Source organism: Hypanus sabinus, chromosome 18 (genome assembly GCF_030144855.1).
Source record: "Hypanus sabinus isolate sHypSab1 chromosome 18, sHypSab1.hap1, whole genome shotgun sequence".
Lineage (NCBI taxonomy): Eukaryota > Metazoa > Chordata > Chondrichthyes > Myliobatiformes > Dasyatidae > Hypanus > Hypanus sabinus.
Window position 1 is genome coordinate 19,764,498 of NC_082723.1, and position 21,823 is coordinate 19,786,320.

The 21,823-nt window shown below is 40.5% G+C and overlaps 1 protein-coding gene across 3 annotated transcripts in view; it reads right to left on the minus strand.

Moving 5' to 3' along the window:
- ak8 (adenylate kinase 8) overlaps positions 1 to 21,823 on the minus strand; it is a 149,472-nt gene that overhangs the window by 71,615 nt on the left and 56,034 nt on the right. For all 3 annotated transcript variants that reach the window (XM_059993797.1, XM_059993798.1, XM_059993799.1), the window contains exons 6-8: positions 17,649 to 17,730; positions 7,625 to 7,696; positions 5,444 to 5,644 (exon numbers count right to left, since the gene is read on the minus strand). In XM_059993797.1, the coding sequence (XP_059849780.1) occupies positions 5,444 to 5,644; positions 7,625 to 7,696; positions 17,649 to 17,730 (355 nt within the window). The remainder of the gene's footprint in view (positions 1 to 5,443; positions 5,645 to 7,624; positions 7,697 to 17,648; positions 17,731 to 21,823) is intronic.

Consider the following 21,823-nt stretch of genomic DNA (forward strand, 5'->3'; position numbering starts at 1 on the left):
GTCTGCTTCACCAACAAAGGGAAAAGCCTGCGCGGGACTGTGAATACGTGCCCCCTACAGCATCCGCGCCCGGGGAGGGCGGGATCAGGGAGGCTTTAAAGCAAGGCTGTGAAGTTTGAATAAAATCTTCTTTAACTGCAGTTTACCAACTCAGTGTCGTTATTTTAGCGCTGCGTGTAGCACACCGCTACAATTGGTGACCCCGACGGTCCAAACGATTTTTGGACCAGAGATGACCGACGCCACATTTGTTCATGTGGTTCCATTGAAACTGCTAAGCTTCTAGATGCTGCGACCTCACCTATGGTTCCAGCAAGCAGAAGCCCAATTCCATGTTCGGCAGATAACCTCAGAGGACACACGTTACTACTACGTGGTGAGCTCCCTCTACCAGGACACAGCGGCCCAGGTTGAGGAGTTCGTACAGTCTCCCCCAGCGGATGGCAATTACACAGAATTCAAAGCCCTGCTCATAAGGACTTTCGGACTCTCACAGCACGAGCGGGCTGCCAGTTTACTGCACCTGGATGGCTTGGGAGACAGACCTCCATCAGCTTTAATGAATGAGATGTTGTCTCTGGCCAGTGGACACAAACTCTGCCTCATGTTTGAGCAGGCATTCCTGGAGCAGCTGCCCGAGGACATAAGCCTGCTGCCGTCCGACGTGGATTTCAGCGACCCCCGGAAGGTGGCAGCCCAGGCGGACTTGCTGTGGAATGCCAAGAAGGTGAGTGGGGTATCCATCGCACAGATCACCAGGCCACGCTCCCAGCAGCAAACCAGTCCAGGCCCGGCCGCAGAGCCTGCTAACCCAAGAGGCAGGGGTGGGGAGCCCAATGAACAATGGTGTTTCTACCACCAGCGGTGGGGCGCAGAAGCAAGTTCCCGGGAAACGCCAGGGCCAGCCGCCGCTGATGGCTACGGCGGCTGGCCATCGGGATAGCCTCCTGCATGTGTGGGACAAGAGGTCAGGACGCCGTTTTTTGGTCGACACCGGTGCCGAGATCAGCATCTTACCTCCGACAAGTTACAACACCCGCAACAGGGCACCTGGTCCTCCCGAGGGCCGTGAACGGCAGCACGGTAAGGACCTACGGCACCCGTACGGTGCAGCTACAGTTCGGCTCCAGCCAGTTCACGTGGGACTTCACACTGGCCGCCGTAGCCCAACCGCTTCTGGGTGCGGATTTTTTGCGGGCTCACAGCCTGCTGGTCGACCTGCCGAGGCAGAGACTGGTCCACGTCGAGACCTTTCAGACGTTCTCCCTGGGAGAAGCCCAGTTGCCAGCCCCACACCTAGACTCCATCACACTGTCCGACAACGACTTCACCAGAGTCCTGGCGGATTTCCCATCGGTTCTGGCACCGCAGTTCAAGGCAGCCATGCCCCGACACGGCGTACAGCACCACATCCCGAACCAGGGACCACCCCTCCACGCCCGTGCTCGGCAGCTTCCCCCGGACAAGCTCCGACTGGCAAAGGAGGAGTTCAAGAGGATGGAGGAATTAGGGATCATCTGGCGGTCCGACAGCCTATGGGCCTCCCCCTTGCACATGGTGCCCAAAGTGACAGAGGGCTGGAGACCATGCGGCGACTACTGCAGGCTGAACGAGGCGACCACACCAGACCGCTACCCTGTGCCACACATTCAGGACTTTGCAGCAAACCTGCATGGTGCACGGATCTTCTCCAAGGTAGACCTCGTCTGGGGATACCATCAAATCCCGATGCATCCGGACGACGTCCCCAAAATGGCTCTCATCACCCCGTTCGGCCTTTTCAAGTTCCTCCGCATGCCATTCGGCCTGAAGAACGCTGCACAGACATTCCAGTGGTTAATGGATGTGGTGGGACGCGACCTGGACTTCACATTCATCTATTTGGACGACATCCTCATAGCCAGCAGCAGTCGTCAGGACAAATCTGTCCCACCTCCATCAACTCTACGCCTGACTGAGTGAGTACAGTCTAACAATCAACCTGGCCAAATGCCAGTTCGGGCTTGACACCATGGACTTCCAGGGCCGCAGGATTACTAAAGATGGGGCGACCCCTCTGCCCGCTAAGGTAGATGCGGTCCGCCATTTCCCCCGACCCACCACAATCAAAGGCTTACAGGAATTCGTAGGTATGGTCAATTTCTACCACCGCTTCCTCCCTTCAACTGCCCGAATCATGCGCCCCCTGTTCGCCCTGATGTCGGGTCTGGGCAAGGACATTACCTGGGACGAGGAGTCTGTCGCCGCTTTCATTAAAACGAAAGAAGCCTTGGCAAATGCCACGATGCTAGTGCACCCCAGATTGGACGTCCCTACTGCCCTCACAGTGGATGTATCTAACACGGCAGTCGGTGGGGTACTGGAGCAACTCATCACAGGTCGCTGGCAACCCTTGGCGTTTTTCAGCAAACACCTGCGGCCACCCGAGCTCAAATACAGTGCTTTCGACCGGGAACTGCTGGCGCTATACCTGGCAATCCAGCATTTCAGGTACTTCACAGAGTTCACGGACCACAAGCCACTTACCTTTACGTACACGAAGGTGTCCGATCCCTGGTTGTCCTGCCAGCAGTGCCATCTGTCCTACATCTCTGAATACACGACGGATGTCCGGCTCATCTCAGGTAAGGACAATGTCATGGCGGACGCGCTCTCTCACCCTAACATTCATGCCCTTTCCCTAGGGGTAGACTTTGAGGCGCTGGCAGAGGCGCAGCAGGCAGATGAGGAGATCCCGAGTTACAGAACCGCAGTCTCCAGTTTGCAGCTCCAGGACCTCCATGCAGGTCCAGGTGAGAGGATCCTACTCTGTGATGTTGCCACCAGCCAGCCCCGTCCCATCGTCCCGGCACCTTGGCGGCGACGTGTTTTGGACTCCATTCATAACTTAGCACACCCCTCCATCAGGACAACTGTCCAGATGGACTCCAGCAGGTTCGTTTGGCACTGACTTCGCAAGCAGGTCAGTGAATGGGCCAGAATGTGCACATGCTGCCAGACTGCCAAGGTGCAGCAGCACTCCAAAGCTCTGCCGCAGCAGTTCCACCCCACCCACCAGCGTTTCGACCACAATCATGCGGATATCGTGGGCTCCCTGCCAGTGTCGCGTGGAACCTCCTGACTATCGTGGACTGGTTCACAATATGGCCAGAGGTGATCCCGCTCACCGACACCACCTCCAAATCTTGCGCCCGGGCACTGATCACCACCTGGGTGTCCCGCTTTGGTGTACCAGCCCACATTACCTCCGACAGAGGCGCCCAGTTCACCTCCAGCCTGTGGTCAGCTATGGCCAGCCTTTTGGGGACACAGCTGCACCACACCACTGTCTACCACCCACAGTCGAACGGCCTGGTGGAGAGTTTCCACTGTCACCTAAAGTCGGCTCTCATGGCCCGCCTGAGAGGAGCTAACTGGGTGGACGAGCTTCACTGGGTCCTACTCGGCATCCGCACGGCACCCAAAGACGATCTGCACGCCTCGTCGGCCGAGTTGGTGTACAGCGCACCCCTGGTCGTCCCCGGGAAGCTCGTACCAACTCCACGGGGGCAAGAGGAAGAACCCGCAGCAGTCCTGGGCAGACTACGCGAGAGGCTCGGTGACCTGGCCCCCATACCCACTTTGCAGCATGGGCAGAACCTGACCTGCATACCCAAAGACCTGCAGAACTGTAAGTTTGTGTTTGTACGAAGGGGCGGGCATCGGCCACCGCTGCAATGGCCCTACGAGGGGCCGTTTACGGTGCTCAGGAACAACAGGTCCACATTCGTGCTGGACTTTGGGGGGAGAGAGGAGGTTTTCACGGTGGACCGACTCAAACTGGCCCATGTGGACTTGGCGCAACCGGTCGAGTTTCCGGCACCGCGGCGCAGAGGCCGACCTCCCAAACAGGGTCCGGCCCAGACTGTGGACATTGGGGGGTGTATCGCCGGTCTGGGGGGTGGGGGGGTTATGTGGCAACCCACTTCCTAGCGCACTGGAACCGGCTCACAAATAGCCAGCACGCCGGCACAAAGGCCAGTCCCAAAAGGGCACCAGATCTGCTTCACCAACAAAGGGAAAAGCCTGCGCGGGATTGTGAGTACATGCCCCCTACAGCATCCATGCCCAGGGAGGGTGGGATCAGGGAGGCTTTAAAGCAAGACTGTGAAGTTCAAATAAAATCTTCTTTAACTGCAGTTTACCGACTCCGTGTCATTATTTTAGCGCTGCGTGTAGCACACCGCTACAGTACTAGAAAATTTGAGATCTTACCTACCATTGTACTGTGACCCTATGCAGTAATATATGACAGGAATGTATTAAAACCCTGAACTTAATTACCTCTCTTTCATAATTAATATGCTCAGTTTGCACAAGAACTCTATCATTGTTAAATTATAATTTCATAAATGCTAATTTTTAGAAAATGCCAATTTGTTAAAAAGTTATTTTCAAAATATATTTTTGTAATATGCCTAATGGTGTCAATCAGTCAGTATCATTCATCTTATAATTTTGTTCTTAGAACCTTTAGTTGTGGTATATTTAATGGATTCATTATTAATTGGTATTACTAATAAAGGAGTGTGAACAAGTGATGGTTGGCTACTAATCATTAAAAATTCCTGTCCGAACTAAATAAATAAATGAGTGATAGACAGGAATTCCAGCATCATGGCACTGTGATCCTAACCAGAAAAATACATCTAAGTTGCAATGTTGGTGTACATCCAGACTCACTTTGTACAGGATTTAATTTTGTCAATTTAAAAATCATAAGGAATGCAAAGAATATGATCTGATTTTAAGAGGTGCAGTTTTAAAAGGCACCTGGTCTACTGAATTAAAATACAAAGCAATATTTTGAATGGCTAAGTATATCTTGTTTCACAGTCTGCTGTTACTTGGTCATATCCCTAAGTTTCTGGAAGGAAGAGTAATCTGTGCCTACATGATCTTCTGCCACGTGAATTTAAAAAAAAATCACAGGATGAGTTATTTCCTTCTTAACACAGAAAAATAGGATTACTGTGTCAAATGTATCTTTATAGGTAATACTCTTGAAAAGGTATTACATATTTATGTGCAATCATGTATTTTATCTGTTTATTGAAAAACAAGACATTTTTATACTTTTATGGTCATCAATGCTATTGGAAATCAGTGTAGGTGACTATTAGATTGATATCCCAGGGAATCACTTCTTAGCCAATGGCTGTGGCACTTTATTCACTCACTTCAATAAAGATTTCTTCATCTCCTGCTGTTTCTCCTGCATGGTCTAGTGTTGAAACACCAACACTCTTGCTAACCTGTCTGTTAGCAACCTGTCAATTCCCAGAAATACGACAATATGTAACAAATGGATGTACCCATGATATCTCTTGCGGCCAAAATGGCAGCTATCATGATAGCTTAGCAATTTTGCTTACAATTAAGTCATTGATGTGATATTACTTACCCTGTGAAAAGACATCAACACTAGGCTGATCAGCATTAATGATATGGTATATTTTACTGTAGCTATTCAATACCCCATGACTGACTCGGCGGTACTCCAATAATCTTTTTACAGTTTCTTCCTCGGTTATCTCAAGAGGTTTCTCCAGACGATTCTGTATCTTGGTTGATGTTGGCCAGTTGAAAATTGTATGATATATTTCTAAAGTAGAGAAGTAAAGATAAAAATCCAAAGCTTGCATCAAATTTGAAATCAAGAATCAACAACTTTGTTTAAAAAACCATAGCACTCTGTTCTTTAGTTATAAATGTTAACAGACTTGTCAAAATACTTCAGTAATTTTTCCTATTCTTCAATCACAAATACTTCTCCCTGATCAATTAAATTGGCAAATGTACAGCATTTGAAATGAACGAACAATAGAAAAAGTACTATTAAGATACTTATAGGATCATAGAATATTTTATTCCACCAGCTTTGAATGTTAGTGATTAAAATTATACATTCAAAAATGACCAATTACTCTCCAAATTTTGAAAATATTTCAATTCAATTTAATTTTGATGCAATGGTGTCAAATGCACATGAATATCTGATGTCGTAAATATCGTTGTGGAACAATGAAAATCTGTTAAAGAGAGGATTTTACAAAAATAAAAAGAACAGTTAAAGATTAGAAATTAGGATCATAACAAATGCAAATCTACTTCTAACAAAATAAACTAGAGACAATGAAGAACGTGCTTACTTATTTTAAAGAAAGTATGGGCAATAATACTGGGATACCAGGAGGATAAGGAATAGAAGCTTGAGTTATTCCCGATGTGAACCCATGGCTAAGCTAGGACAGATAGGTTAGCAAGAGTGTTGGTGTTTCAACACTAGACTGTGCAGGATAAACAGCAAGGCAAGATGAAGAAATCTTTATTGAAGTGAGTGAATAAAGTGCCACAGCCATTGTTCATAAAACATATAATTACTTGACTAGAACTTTGGGCGGAACTGAAATTGGACTGAAGGGTTGCTGTGAAACTGTGAGCACCATAGAGAAAAAATTATCTCTGCATGGAAGTTAGTTCTGGAACAATTGGTAGGCAGTGGTGATAATGATATTTACAGCTAATCAAAAACTGAAACTAAGCTCCACATATTAGATAATGTTCTGTTGTGATACTCAGTGATAACAGGTTAATATAAACAGCAAACTAACTAGATTGATGAAGGCGTACAGTGTACTGGCCTCCATCGATCATGGAATTGAATTTAGGAGCTGAGAGGTAATGTTGCAGCTATATAGGACTCTGGTCAGACCCCACTTGGAGTGCTGTGCTTAGTTCTGGTCGCCCCACTGCAGGAAGGATGTGGAAGCCATGGAGAGGGTGCAGAGGAGATTTACAAGGAAGTTGCCTGGATTGGGGAGCATGCCTTATGAGAATAGGTTGAGTGAACTCGGCCGTTTCTCCTTGGAGAGGCGGAGGATGAAGGGTGACCTGATAGAGGTGTATAAGATGATGAGAGGCATTGATCGTGTGGATAGTCAGAGGCTTTTTCCCAGGACTGAAATGGTTGCCACAAAAGGATACAGGTTTAAGGTGCTGGGGAGTAAGTACAGAGGAAATGTCAGGGGTAAGCTTTTTACTCAGAGGGGTGAGTGCGTGAAATGGGCTGCCGACAACGGTGGTGGAGGCAGATATGATAGGGTATTTTAAGAGGCTTTTGGATACACACATGGAGCTTAGAAAAATAGAGGGCTATAGATAAGCTTAGTAATTTCTCAGGTAGGGACATGTTCGGCACAACTTTGTGGGCCAAAGGCCCTGTATTGTGCTGTAGGTTTTCTATGTTACTGTGTTTTTTTCAGTCTCCTTTTCCCCAAGGTGTAATGAACTAGACACCTCCACCACATTAGGGCTAACAACATCATTATAAATTTTCTTATCCTAACATGAAAATACTTCTAATGTTCCTTGTAACATTTTTGCAAAAATGCCATTGAATATACTATTAATTACAATATATCAGAAGACAAATAGAACAATTAATGTTTTTTCGTAGAAAATTGAGGGTTCTAAGGTTGAAATAATGCAGTTTAAATGAGATACGGAGGGTAAGAGAAGAAACAATTAAAATTTTGGATCTGGTTATAGATGTATGAGAGTTAACAACTAAGTACCATATTACCTTTGGTGACTGGGTCAATTCTTTTCCCCAAATTTCTCTCAATTAGCACAGTATCAGGAGCATCAAGTATGACTAAAGGTAAAAGAAATGTAGTTGAATTACATGAGGTCATTAATCAAGTAAACACTAACAAAGTGCAACACACACAAAGTACTGGTGGAACGCAGCAGGCCAGGCAGCATCTATAGGAAGAAGTACAGTCAACGTTTTGGGCTAAGACCCTTCGTCAGGACAAAGTGAGCAGGTTTGTAACATAGAAGCAAAATTTGTTCTGAAACTTCCAAGGACTAACATTTGCAGATTGCCATTCTACATGCACCAGCCTAAACCAAGATTATTTTATATTAATTGTAAGCATTAATTTTTAGGCCAATTTTAAAATTACACACTCAGCGGACTCCATATGGGCAGTTCAAGTCTGCTAGGTAATTGACCTCTTCTGAGTTGGAATAGAAGTGGAAACCACTCTTTAAATATATGGTAGAACCAATGGAATGGTTAAAAACAGCAATAGATCATCACAAGTTTTAAGTATGAATCCTGGAGCTAATGCTGGAATTTTCTCTAATATGGTAGTCACCTCTGGTACCGAATATGAGTGCAAATATTGCACACCATTTGAACTTTCAAGTTTTCAAAATATACATGGTGAATCTAGGGAAAGCTAGACCATTGAGAATTTTAATACTACATTGAGGGTATATGTAAACCCAGACAATATATCATTATATAAGCTTCTTGATTTACTACATATGGTTCAATGAAGTTTGAAAATTCTAATCTGACAGTAGTTGCCAAATTATGCTTCAATTTTACATACAGACAGAAGGAATGAGTTAGTGTTATTAAGCTTATATCATTACCATAAGGGAAGCATTACTGCAGTTGGAAAAATAAGGCTGAGAATGTCTGGAGGAGCAATGCTAATAAATTTCAATTTGTTCAACTTTGTTTGAGTGGCCAATGAAAAAGAAGTATTACATGAATAGTAGAACTTTTCAGTGTTATATTCTGGACAAACAAGGCACATCTCATTAGCTAGATAAAAAACTTAATAAAAATAATAAAAAAAACTAAATAAAAAATTTAATGAGTGAAGATAACTTGCACAAAAAATCAATTAGATGAATTTTGTTGATGATATCATTAAATGGACCTGGCTAGTTTTTAAGTAGCTATATTGCTGTCTCCTGTATAATTTTAGCAAAACAACAGAGCAAATTAATTAGTTTCAATTCACCTGAGTGAAGTTATCTTTTCATTAACTTTGATCAATGCCACCCCAATCACATTGGAACCTTTAATTGAATTATTGCCTTCAACCTATTTCTATTTTTATTTCTAAATTATTTCACCAACCATGTTTTAGAGTTATTCAACATGAATCAGGCCCTTCAGATCAACTTGTCCAACTTCATTTCAATACAGATGAGTATTTTATGTAACTATCACAATTCAAAGAATGCAAGGAGTTTTTTTCAAGGATTTGTTATTGAATGAGAAGTTTCAAAGCAACACAAAGCTTTGCCTCAATCGAGGTATCTTCTTGAGGCTGTCCTCTTTATCTGCATTTAGTTCATATTATCCCTCTAATCCATGAACCTGTCTCTAGGTCCTATTCATACAATGGGCTGTTGATTGCATTCATGCATAAGCAGACATATATCGGTTAAGTCAAGTCAAGTCAAGTCAACTTTTATTGTCATTTCGACCATAACTGCTGGTACAGTGCATAGTAAAAATGAGACAATGTTTTTCAGGACCATGGTGTTACATGACACAGTACAAAAAAACTAGACTGAACTATGTAATAAAAAAAAACAGAGAAAACTACACTAGACTACAGACCTACACTTAAGTGGATGTTTAGTTGTCTACAATTTTCTGTTCTGAGCTATGATTTGAATTCAATCCACAATCCATATTCAGGAATGAAAATTAGTTGCTGAAATTAATATTAAAAATTAAAAGCTCTATAAAACTCTGGTTAGGCCACACTTGGAGTACTGTGTCCAGTTCTGGTCGCCTCACTATAGGAAGGATGTGGAAGCATTGGAAAGGGTACAGAGGAGATTTACCAGGATGCTGCCTGGTTTAGAGAGTATGGATTATGATCAGAGATTAAGGGAGCTCGGGCTTTACTCTTCGGAGAGAAGGAGGATGAGAGGAGACATGATAGAGGTATACAAGATATTAAGAGAAATAGATAGAGTGGACAGCCAGCACCTCTTCCCCAGGGCACAGCTGCTCAATACAAGAGGCCATGGTTTTAGGGTAAGGGGTGGAAAGTTCAAGTGGGATATTAGAGGAAGGTTTTTTACTCAGAGAGTGATTGGTGCGTGGAATGCATGGCCTGAGTCAGTGGTGGAGGCAGATACACTAGTGAAGTTAAAGAGACTACTAGACCGGTATATGGAGGAATTTAAGGTGGGCGGGTTATATGGGAGGCGAGATTTAAGGGTCGGCACAACTTTGTGGGCCAAAGGTCCTGTAATGTGCTGTACTATAGTATGTTCTATGTTAATATTTGCTCTATACCCTATATCCAGAATATGCCCTAATAGCACCTTAAACTTACTGAATCAATAATTGCAGCCATCCCCTTTATGATTTTATAAACTTCTGTAAGGCCATTCTTCAACCTCCTTCAGTACTGGAAAAACAATTCCAGCCTATGTAGTTTCTCCTCATGACTTAAGCCCACTAGTGCTGGCAACATCCTTGTCTGCACTCTCTCTAGCTTAGTTACACCCTGGTGACCAGAACTGCACATAATATTCCTGGGTGCAGGACATGAATGCTACTTTACAAAAGTACTTGTAGATTCATATGATGACAACCCACATGTTTCGGTGTATCTGAATGCTGGTAGCAGGATTAAGGTCCAAATTCAGTGTTTGGATGCAATGAACAAGGCTCTTGCTGGATGTCGATTTTCATGATCGTATGTTTGTCTTAAATATTGTGGTGAATTTTAAAGTGGAGATGCCACTCTTTTCCTTTAGTTCCTAGAACACTGGAGCTTTTGAGAATGATCTATAGTATAATTTGCTTTGTAACTTAATTTTACTTGCCACTTGTATAGTTGGATTAATGAGAGAAGGGGTCACAGCATATAACAAAAATAAAAGATAATAAAAGCACTACTGAATTTGAAAATACATTATTTCCTGGAGGTAGATCAAAATGTTTCTCAGATACTCTAGGATAGAAAAATAAGAACATAACAAACTTGCAACCTCATCCACAGGGAAAAGTTATCAAGACTTTGACTGTGCATCCCCATGATTTTCCATAGAGGCAGGATATTATAAAGTATTCTTACCAATCGTGTAATTGAGTCTTGTGTTACATCTGATCTGCAAAAATTCCCCTCTTTTAAAATTCACCTACTGAGTGGAAAAAAAATCAATGCAAGATGCTATAATCTATTATTCTGTTTATTAGGAGTTAGGCAAAGCTTTATTTTCCTTTGAAACTTCTCATTCAATAACAGAGTCTTCAAAGATGTTTTTTAAACTTGTTGAATTCTTGAACTATAATAATTACATGATATACTTATCAGTAATGAAATTAGTTAGGGATTTGTAAGAACAATCATAATCTAATTATTTTTCTCAATATATCTTGGCTTCCACTGTGTAACTTTCCTAACTAATATTTTGCATTCTGACCAATATAAGCTAAAGTTAATATCCAAATTTGTTACGCAATTAATTAAATTTCAATGTTGTAATTGTTATGAAGAGTTCTTATTCTTCTAGCAATTGTTAAGACTTGGAGAATTTGCAAGATTAAATAGTGAAAACCAAAGATCAGCATCACGCGCACAATTAAAATATGGCAACAAATTAACTCTCAACTGCTCCACTGGGCAACTGTATGGCCGTATCAGCACATTTTACTCTGCCTCCAAAATGAGTTGCATTGAAATCAGTTAATTGAATTTTAGAGACTAAGCACAATGTACTGATGTGACTACATACTAGATAGTTAAGTGCCTCAGCAGTGGATGAATTTCTAGGTATTAATAATTTAATATTGTTTTTCATGTCAGGTTAATTTTGTTCTAATTGAAATGCAATAATAAATTGTATATTTGTAATACCATTGAGAAGAAATGAAATCTGATGGCTCCAGCAGGACTGGGATGCTCACATAGACTTATAAATAGATAACTGTTTGGATTGGACTGATTAAGTGTACAATATGGTTCAACCTATAATAAATCAGACTCTACCTGTACACCTGGTCGCATTGTTTTTCTTGTACATTTTACTGAATATGGAAGTGCAAACACACCAAGAACAAAGAATACATTTGCTCCTTCTTTTATAAGATTTTTTTTTCTTACTGGCATTCATGGTGGGAATCAATTTAATCCAAGCTTAGAATGCAATATTTATAACTCAGTGTTCCTTGATCATGCTTAGACTTCCTAGAGATCATTAATTTTTTCATATATTGACTTCCCTGTGGATTTTCAGCTTTCCTCATTCCTATTCCTCAATCAGTATATAGGAATTCCTTGAATTATCACCTCAAGGGACATCACCAAACTTAATTTCATCAAATCACTAAGTAGACACAATGTTTATATTTAAATAAACACAAATGATTCTGCAGAGTTTCAGAGGTTAAATCAAAGGCATTGTCCAGCAGACTGCTTGATACTCTTTGGTTTTAACACTGGCCCAGCTTTAAATTCAGCTCCAGACAGATGGGATGAAAGTCTCTGACAGCTGTTAAGGGTCCTAAATGAAATCAGTCTGAGCAGTCTCAAGCCAATTTCCGACAGTCACAAGTTCCACAAAACTGGCTCCAAATTCAGTGCACTGACACTAACTAGTCGGTCACAATCAAATAAACCATAAGGACAATCAAGGTGGGAAATAGCAATGTTGGATTAATGTAATATGGGTTTCTTTGAAGCCTGGAATGCATTAGATCAAAAATTCCAGCTTCCACTACATTTTTCGTTGAATACAAAGAAAAAAAAACATTCTGATCTCTGAGAAATTACTGAACAGAAAGTACCTAAAAGTTAAGAAAAATTAATTTCATTCAACCATCAGAGATATCGTAATTAATTCACATAGTTTTTAGCCAGAGAGTGGTGAATTTGTGGAATTTGTTGTCATAGGCAACTGTGGAGGCCAAGTCTTTATGTATATTTAAGGCAGAGGTTGATAGATTTTTGATTGATCAGGGCATGGTGGGATATAGGGAGATGGCAGGAGATTGGGGCTGAGAGGAAAAATGGATCAGCCATGATGAAATGACGGAGCAAACTCAATGGGCCAAATGGCATAATTCTGCTACTGTATCTTATGGCAAGTTCTATCTTTGATTTGTTTAAGCTAGAGAAAATAAAATGTACATAGTTACTAAACACATTGTCTGTAGGAAGTTCAAACATAATGTTTCAAAAGGTTTGAAAACATTGGATTAATTTTTTCAACCTCTACATTTTTCAGGATCAGATAGTGTTGGCAAGGCCAGCATCAATTGTTCAATGCTAACTATTAGAGAAGATGGTGCTTCCATGGTACTGTTGGGAAAGCAGTTCAAGCAACAGTGAAGCAGCAGCAATATTTTCCCAAGCTGAAGACTGTGGAAGAGAACATGTAGGTAGTTGTGTCCAAAGCACTTGCTGCTTTTGACCTCCTTGGTGTGAAGTGCTATTGGAGGAACTTAGGTGTGGAACCATAGTGTTTTCTGCAGATGACACACACTGCAACCACTGTTTGTCAGAGGTTCAGAGAATGAATGTTTAGGACAGTGGATTGGATATAAAATAGACTGCCATGACTGTCATTTTTAACTCCTTGGTCAAAAGAGCAACTAAATCTAATTGGTGATATGAATTTTTGTGACATCAGAGTTCAGTTTTCTGCAAAGTTTTGCTGTTCTACAAATTGCAAAGTTCCAAATGCATATTATCACTACATGTACCTGTAGTATGTGCCCATTCATAATGTCTTGATCATCACGTGCAATTTCATTGTGAGAGTAGGTAGCAGTTTTCCCTGTTTTCCTTGGGCATTTTCACCTGACCACCTCCTAGTATTCTCTCTCCATAGTTGGCTTATGCCACTGTGCTTAAGCTGCAATGGACAGTGCACTTTCTAGTGCTGATGAAGTAGGTGCAATTTCCACATTCTGCTGCCAGGAGTCACATGCAGACAGTATTTTCACAAAGGAAAATATTTTAAAACTAATTAACTGCTTCTTTTAAAAGGTGTCCTGATTGGGGCTGGTCACTTAAAACTTCAGTGCAGAGTAATTTCTTTTCTCAGAGGGTAGTAAATCTCTAGAGGACATGGGTGGTTCTGCTGGTCAAAATGAAAACAAATCCTTAGAAAGAGATGACACAGAATTGAAAGATATAGGATCTTTGGGGGTAGAATTAAGAAACTGAAAAGACCCTGATGGGAATTATATACAGGTCTCCAAACAGTACCTGGGATATGAGATACACATTACAATGGGAGATAGAAAAGGCATGTAATATGCAGGTAGATTGGGAAAATCAGGTTGGTGCTGGATCCCAGGAGAGGGAATTTGTGGAACTGTCTACAAGATGCCTTTTTAGAGCAGCTTGTGGCTGAGCCCACAAGGAGAATGTCAATTCTAGACTGAGTGTTGTGTTAACAACCAAATCTGATTAGAGATTTTAAGTTAAAGGAATCCTTAGGGGACAGTGAGCATAATATGATAGAATAACCTTGTAACATGAGAGGGAGAAGCTAAAGTCAGACATTTTAGTATTACAGTGGAGTGAAAGGAATGACTAAAGTTGATTGGAAGGGAACACCAGCCAGGGTAACAGCAGAAACAGCAATAGCTGGAGTTTCTGGGAATAATTCTGAATGCACAGAATAGATACATCCTAAAGAAGTAGTATTCTAAAGAGAGGATGACACAACTGTGGCTGACAGGGGAAGTCAAAGATAGCATAAAAGCAAAAGAGAGGTCATATAATGTATCAAAAATTACTGTGAAGTTAGACAATTGGGAAACTTTTGAAAAAAACAACAGAAGGCAACTAAAAGCCATAAAGAGAGAAAAGATTAAATATGAAGGTCAGCCAACCAATAATATAAAAGACACCAAAAGTGGATTTAAAGAATGGATATCAGACGGCTGGAAAATGATACTGCAGAGGTAGTAATGGGGGGAGGGGAGCAAAGAAATGGCCGATGAACTTGATAAGTATTTTGTGTCAGTCTCCACTGTAGAAGACAGAAATATGCCAGAAATTCAAGTGTCAAGGAGCAGAAGTGAATTTAGTTGCTCGTACTACAGAGAAATGCTTGAGAAGCTGAAAGGCTTCAAGTTTTAGGTCACCTGGACCAGATGGACTACATATCAAGGTTCTGAAAGAGGTAGCTGAAGAGATTGTGAAGGCATTAGTAATGATCATTCAAGAATCACTAGATTTTGGAATAGTTCCAGAGGATTTGAAATTACAAATGCCACCCTACTCTTTAAAAAGGGAGGGAGGCAGAAGAGAGTAAAGTATAGGCCAGTTAGTCTGCCTTCAGTGGTTGGGAAGATGTTGGCGCTCATTATTAAGGATGAGGTAACAGGCTATCTGGAGGCACATGATAAAATAGGTCAAACAGCATGATTTCCTTAAGGGGAATCTTTCCTGACAAATCTCTTTGAGGAAATAACAAGCAGGATAGACCAAGGAGGGTCAGTGGATGTTGTTTATTTTGATTTTCAGAATACCTTTAAGAGTGTGCTGCATATGAGGTTGCTGAACAAGAACCCAAGGTATTACAGGAAAGATACAAGCATGAAGAGAAGATTGGCTGTTTGGCAGAAGGCAAAGTGTGAGAATAAAGGGGGCCTTTGTTGGTTAGCTACCAATGAATAAGTGGTGTTTTGCAGGGGTCTGTGTTGAGACCTCTTCTTTTCACATTATATGGCAATGATTTGGCTGAAGAAATTGATAACTTTGTGGCCATAGTTGTGAAGGATACAAAGAGAGGGAGAGGGGCAGGTAGTTTTGAGGAAGCAGGAAGTCTACAGAAGGACTTAACAGATTGGGAGAATGGCAAAGAAGTGGCAGATGGAATGGAGTGTAGAGGAATGTATGGTCATGCACTTTGGTAGAAAGAATAAAGGTATAGACTATTTTCTAAATGGGGAAAAATTTCAAAGGCATTTGGAAATTCCCTACAGGTTAACTTGCAGGTTGAGTTGGTGGTAAGGAAGGCAAATGCAATGTTAGCATTCATTTCAAGAGGACTAGAATATAAAAGCAAGGATGTAATGCCAAGGTTTTATAGGGCATTGTTCAGACCACACGGGGTACTGTGAGCAGTTTTGGGCCCTTCTTCTAAGAAAAGATAAGCTGGCATTGGAGATGGTTCAGAGGAGGTTTGCAAGGATGATTCTAGGAATGAAAGGGTTAAAGTTTGTAGACTGTTTGATGGCTCTGGGCCTGTACTCATCGGAGTTTAGAAGAATGACGTGGGATCTCATTGAAAACTACTGAATATTGAAAAACCTAGATACGGTGGATGTGGAGAGGATGTTTTGTATAATGGGGAAGTCTAGGACCAGAGGGCACAGCCTTAGAATAGAGGGACATCTATTTAGAACAGAGATGAAGAGGAACTTCTTTAGCGACAGGGTAGTGAATCTGTGAAATTCATTGCCACAGAGACTTGTGGAGTTCAAGTCATTGGGTATATTTAAAGCTAAGGTTGATAGATTCTTGATCAGTCAGGGCGCCAAAGGCTACAGGAAGAAGGCAGGAGAATAGGGTTGAGAGAAATATTAAATCAGCCATGATGGAATGGTGGAGCAGGCTTGATGGGCCAAATGGCCTAATTCTGCTCCTATGTATTTTGTTCTTATTGTCACTGGAATTTTGTGCCCCTGGAGGTAGTGGAAGCTATATCTTTAAATATATTGGTGAATATATATAAGTAAGTGAAAGTGGAGTCCAGTGCCAACACAGCATGTGCACAATTTACTAAGCCTAATCCATATGTCTTTCAAATATGGAAGGAAGTTGGAACACACAGTGGAAACCCACATGTTCACAGGGAGAATGTACAAATTCCTTACAAACAGCGGTATGAATTGAACCTGTGTCACTGGCACAGTAAAGTGTTATGCTAACTGTTATGCTACACACTTTGTGAACACCATATGTATAAATAACAACTGAGAAATTACAGATTACATAAGGTGTTTATCTAGTTGATGTTGATCATATTGAAAGATGGGGTTGGCTAAAGGAACCTGGTGACCAACTCCTGCTCCTATTTACCTGTGCTCTTGTGTTTTTGGTCTTTCTGGCTAATTACGTATCCAAAAATTGCCTGCCAATATGGAAGTTTTCTACCCCAGTTTCCATTCTTTCTCCATGAATCTGCCATCTGATTCAATTTCACTCTACTTTTTTGTAATTATGTTTCTGACTTTCAATTGAGACAGCAGTAACTATTATTTTTGTCAATAGACTCCTTAATCAGAACAAAGTGATTGTTAATATGTGAATTCCATTCTATCAATATGTCTGTAGAAAGATATATTTACAATAACATGCCTTTACCCAAAAAGAACAGTTAATTGGTAAGGATTTTCTAATTTATTTTTTAGTGTTTTGTGCATTAGCTGGGTAATGAAGAAACAAGTGATCCAAATTTACATTGCTTTCTAAAATTCATAAGGAACTAATAAAGACATGACACCATCAAAAAAGTGTACAAATAAGTAGAAAAACTAGCAGAAATTAGATTTCATAATAATGATTTATATTTTAATAATAATTTGTTGACTTAGAGATATTTGGAAAGAACATTCACAGGGGAGAACAGGGGAGTATGGAACATTATAGCATGTATCCAAGCTATTGAAGATTAATAGATAACTTGGAAAAAAATATTGAATTAAATTACTTTGGCTGGAATAAAACAATCTGAAATGGTACTGCTCTACAACCAAGATCAGCTCCTTAGAACTTTGTTTTATGCTCACATTCATCTCATTTACAACTTACCAACATGTTCTGGTGCAATTCCTATTTCTTGTATTGCCATTACCTGCTCCCGTGTTCTGGGGAAGTCCACCAGCACCCAGCCCTGAGATAAGAAACAACAAAAATACCAAGTTTTCATTTATTCCCCATCTCTTATGATACTTGCGAAGATGACAGGGAACTGCTTTCTTGAACTAAAGCAGTCCATGTGGTGTATATCTATTTTGATATACACAATGTTTTTGGAACAGCTTCTTCCCCTCCACCATCAGATTTCTGAATGTTCCATGAACTCATGAACACTACCACGCTATTCCTCATTTCACTATTATTTTAGTAACTTATAGTAATTTTATGTCCTGCATTCTACTGCTGACACAAAACAATAAATTTCACAACATATGTCAGTAATAATAAAGTTGATTCTGATATATGTCAGTTTGTGTAATTCATCATATGCCAAGCTCTTTCATAGGATATCTATACTTAATTTTGCAGGCACTGGAAAAAGCTTCAGAAAGCAAGAACAAAGAGACCTCTACAGCAACTTGCAGGTGGAGTGGATTATCATATATACTATTCTCAGGTGGAACTCAGCAAAAGTTTTTCAAGTTTCAAGGCACTTTTACAATTAAACTCCACTTTGTAAGTCATTTTATGTCTTCATTGGTTTTGCAGCAGACCTTTGCTTGTGGATTTTGCCGCTGAAAATTCAGATGCAAGTAAAATATAAACATCATGCTGAATCAGTCTAATATGTAAGTCATTTATATTACTTAAATGAAAGGGAAGTAAATTCAACTAAAGTTTGATGAATAGGAAAAAGCAAAGGATTAAAGATTCAAGTCAGGAGTAAAACAATCAGCATAATGCTCAGGCTCATTAGTTACAAATGAGAGCACCTTACTAATAGAACACTTACTCTTAGGACTACATACTATAACAGAACTAGAAATAGTCATTTCCCACATGCCCTTGTTAAAGTAAATGTAAATGTATTATCAGACTACGTTCTTTCAAAATCCACATTTATAGGACTAAATATTATCTCTAGAGCACTCTTTATTAAAATTCCAATGTTCAGAATGCCCGAGCCATGACAGATAAAGATCACGCTGCTTTTTCACAATACCAAAGATACTTGCTGAAACAAGTGATGGAGAAATAAGGGTATAAAAGAACTTATTAATATAAGTTCCAATTAGCCCATATAGTTCATTACAAAAGCAAGCTGTGTATCATCAGTATGCTCAACACACAAAATTAAATTTATTCAAGTGTTACTTCATCAAGTAATGCTCAAGACTCCTTCCTTAGAATAAATGATTCCAAAAAGTAGAAACTTGGAAGAAGCATATTTATTTATGAACAGTATCATGTGGCTAATTTACCCCCATGTAATAATGGAGGGGCTGCTTCTATGTGGAACGATTCCATTCAATTAAGTATTGTGGTATCCTCAGCGTGCAAGTTGCATCAATATATAAAGCTGCTCCTCTTTTGGATATTTCAGTTCTCTGCAAAAACAATTCTTGAGTTCAAGATATATTTTAAAGTAGATTTTAAACACAGGAGATTCTGCAGATGCTGGAAATCCAGAACAACACACACAAAATGCTGGAGGAACAGCAGTAAGACAGCAACTACAAAAATTAATAAAAAGTCAATGTTTCAGCCAGAAACCCTTCATTAGGACTGGAAAGGAAGGGGGTAGATGCCAGAATAAAAAGGTGAGGAAGTGAAAGGAGGACAAGATAGAAGGTGATAGGTGAAACCAGATAGGTGGGAAAGATAAAGGGCTGGAGAAGAAACCTGATAGGAGAGGAGAGTGGACTACGGGAGAAAGGGAAGAAGAAGGGGCATCAGGAGGAAGTGATAGGCAGGTGAGGAGAAGAGGTCAGAGGCAAGATCAGGAAGTGAAAGAAGAATACAAGAGTATATTAAGGTATGTTTAACTTTTCCCTTACAAATTGCAGGTGATTAATTAAAGTAAAATCAATTCAAGATCAGAACTACATGCATTCTATTAAAATGCACTATTATATTTAACTATTTGGTTGCTTCATGTAAATTTTAGCAAATACAATAAATGTACAAAGTAAAAAATAAACTGAATTCTATCATGCCTATTTATATTAGAAAAATACTATCTATCAGTGTATAAGTAGCATCACTGTACAAGTCACCAACAAATCAAAGACGCCCCACATCCCAATCCTTTCCAAAAATACTCTGAAAGTTGATTTTTATAACAGTCTTTTTATGGAAATTCATTTCAATAATGTCTGGGTGTATGCCAATTTTTCTAGCATCTTTTTAAGAACACAGAATGTAGAACATAGTACAACACAGGACCAAGTACTTTGACCCACAATGTCTATGTTGATCATGATGCCAATCTTAAATAATCCCATCTGCCTGTATATGGTCTATATTCCTTCATTTCCTGCCTGTTCATGTGCCTGTGTAAATACCTCTTAAACTTTGCTGTTCTATCTGTTTCCAATCACTTCACCAGGCAGAATGTTCCAAGCATCTGTTCAATATTTTAAAAAAGCTTGCCTCATGAACCTCCTTTAAACTTTCCCCTTCTCAGCTTAAAGGTATACCATTTAGTTACTGACATTTCTACCCTGGGAAAAAGACTTTGATTATCTATCTGAGCTTACCCCTCAACCTCCAACACTCAAGAGAAAACAATCTACATTTGTCTAGCCTTTCATTATAATTAATACTCTCTAATCTAGGCAGCATCCTCTTCTGTACCCTCTCCAAATCCTCCACATCTTTACTATAATGTGGCATCCTGAAGTGCACACAATACTCTAAATGTGGCTTAACCAAAGTTTTATACAATGGGAACATGATTTCCAGGCTTTTATACTCAACACTGACCAAAGAAGGCAAGTATGCTCTGCGACTACTTTACCACCTATCTTCTACTGTTGTCACTTTCAGGGAGAAATTGCATTGCAAGATCTCTCTGTACATCAATGCTCCTAAAGGTCTTGCCTTTTACTGTACACTTTCCTATTGTATCTGATCTTTCAAAGTGAGATGTCTCACCTTACTATTTTTCTGTCCACATTTCCAGTTGGTTGATATCCTGCTGAATATTTTAACAGCCTTCCTCGCTCACCACAATCCATTAATTTTTGTGTCATCTACAAACTTACTAATCAGTCTACCTGCATTTTCCTCCAAATTACTTTTACAACTGAGGTCCCAGAACTGATTCTTGTGAAATACCACTGGTTACAACCTTCAGTCAGAATAACACCCCTCCATGACTACCCTCTATCTTTTATGACCATGCCAATATTTAATACAATCTACCAGGTCTCTGTGAATTTCATGTGCCTTAATCTTCTGGATCAGCATTCCTTCAGGACCTTGCCAAATGTTTTACTAAAGTCCATGTATACAATGTCCACTTCTCTGCCCTGACCAATTATTTTCATCTCTTCCTTAAAAACAACTCAATCACATTTGTAAGGCATGGTGACTTTTGGAATAAATCTATTTTTCAAATGCAACTAGATCCTTCAAAATCTTCTCCATTAACTTAAATGGAACTTGAGGCTCACCAGGCTATAATTTCCTGATTGTCCTCATTGCCTTTCTTCAACAAAAGAACAGCTGTGCCTATTCTTCAGTCCTCTCAGACCTTGCCTGTGACTGAAGAGCGTATAAAGATTGTTATCATGGCCCCAGCAATCTCCTCTCTTGCCTCTCTCAATAACTCAAGGTAACCCCCATCAGACCCAGGGGACTTATCCAACTTAAAGTTCCCCAATATCTCCCTTTTTTTTTTACTGATTGTAATTTTATTTAGACGTTAATGGTGCTATTTCCAAATTAGTAGGTCAGGGGTTCATTTTCCAATCTATCAACATTTCACAAGACACTGATTCACGTTCTCCTTTGAACTGGCAGGCAACCCTTTCTTGATTTCAACGCACTCTTTCCTGATCTCACTATCCATTATGTCTACTTTCTTGGTGAATGCAAAGTACTGACTTAAATATATCCACTATAACAACCCTGTTGTAATTATATCTTTCCATAAATCTACTTATTTCTCTATTCCTCTATCTGGCTATTGGAAAGCCAATAGTTAACTCCATCATAGTGACTGCTTGACAGTTCATTTACTTTTCTAGAACTCTACCCCATATTGCCTCACTGGATTAGTC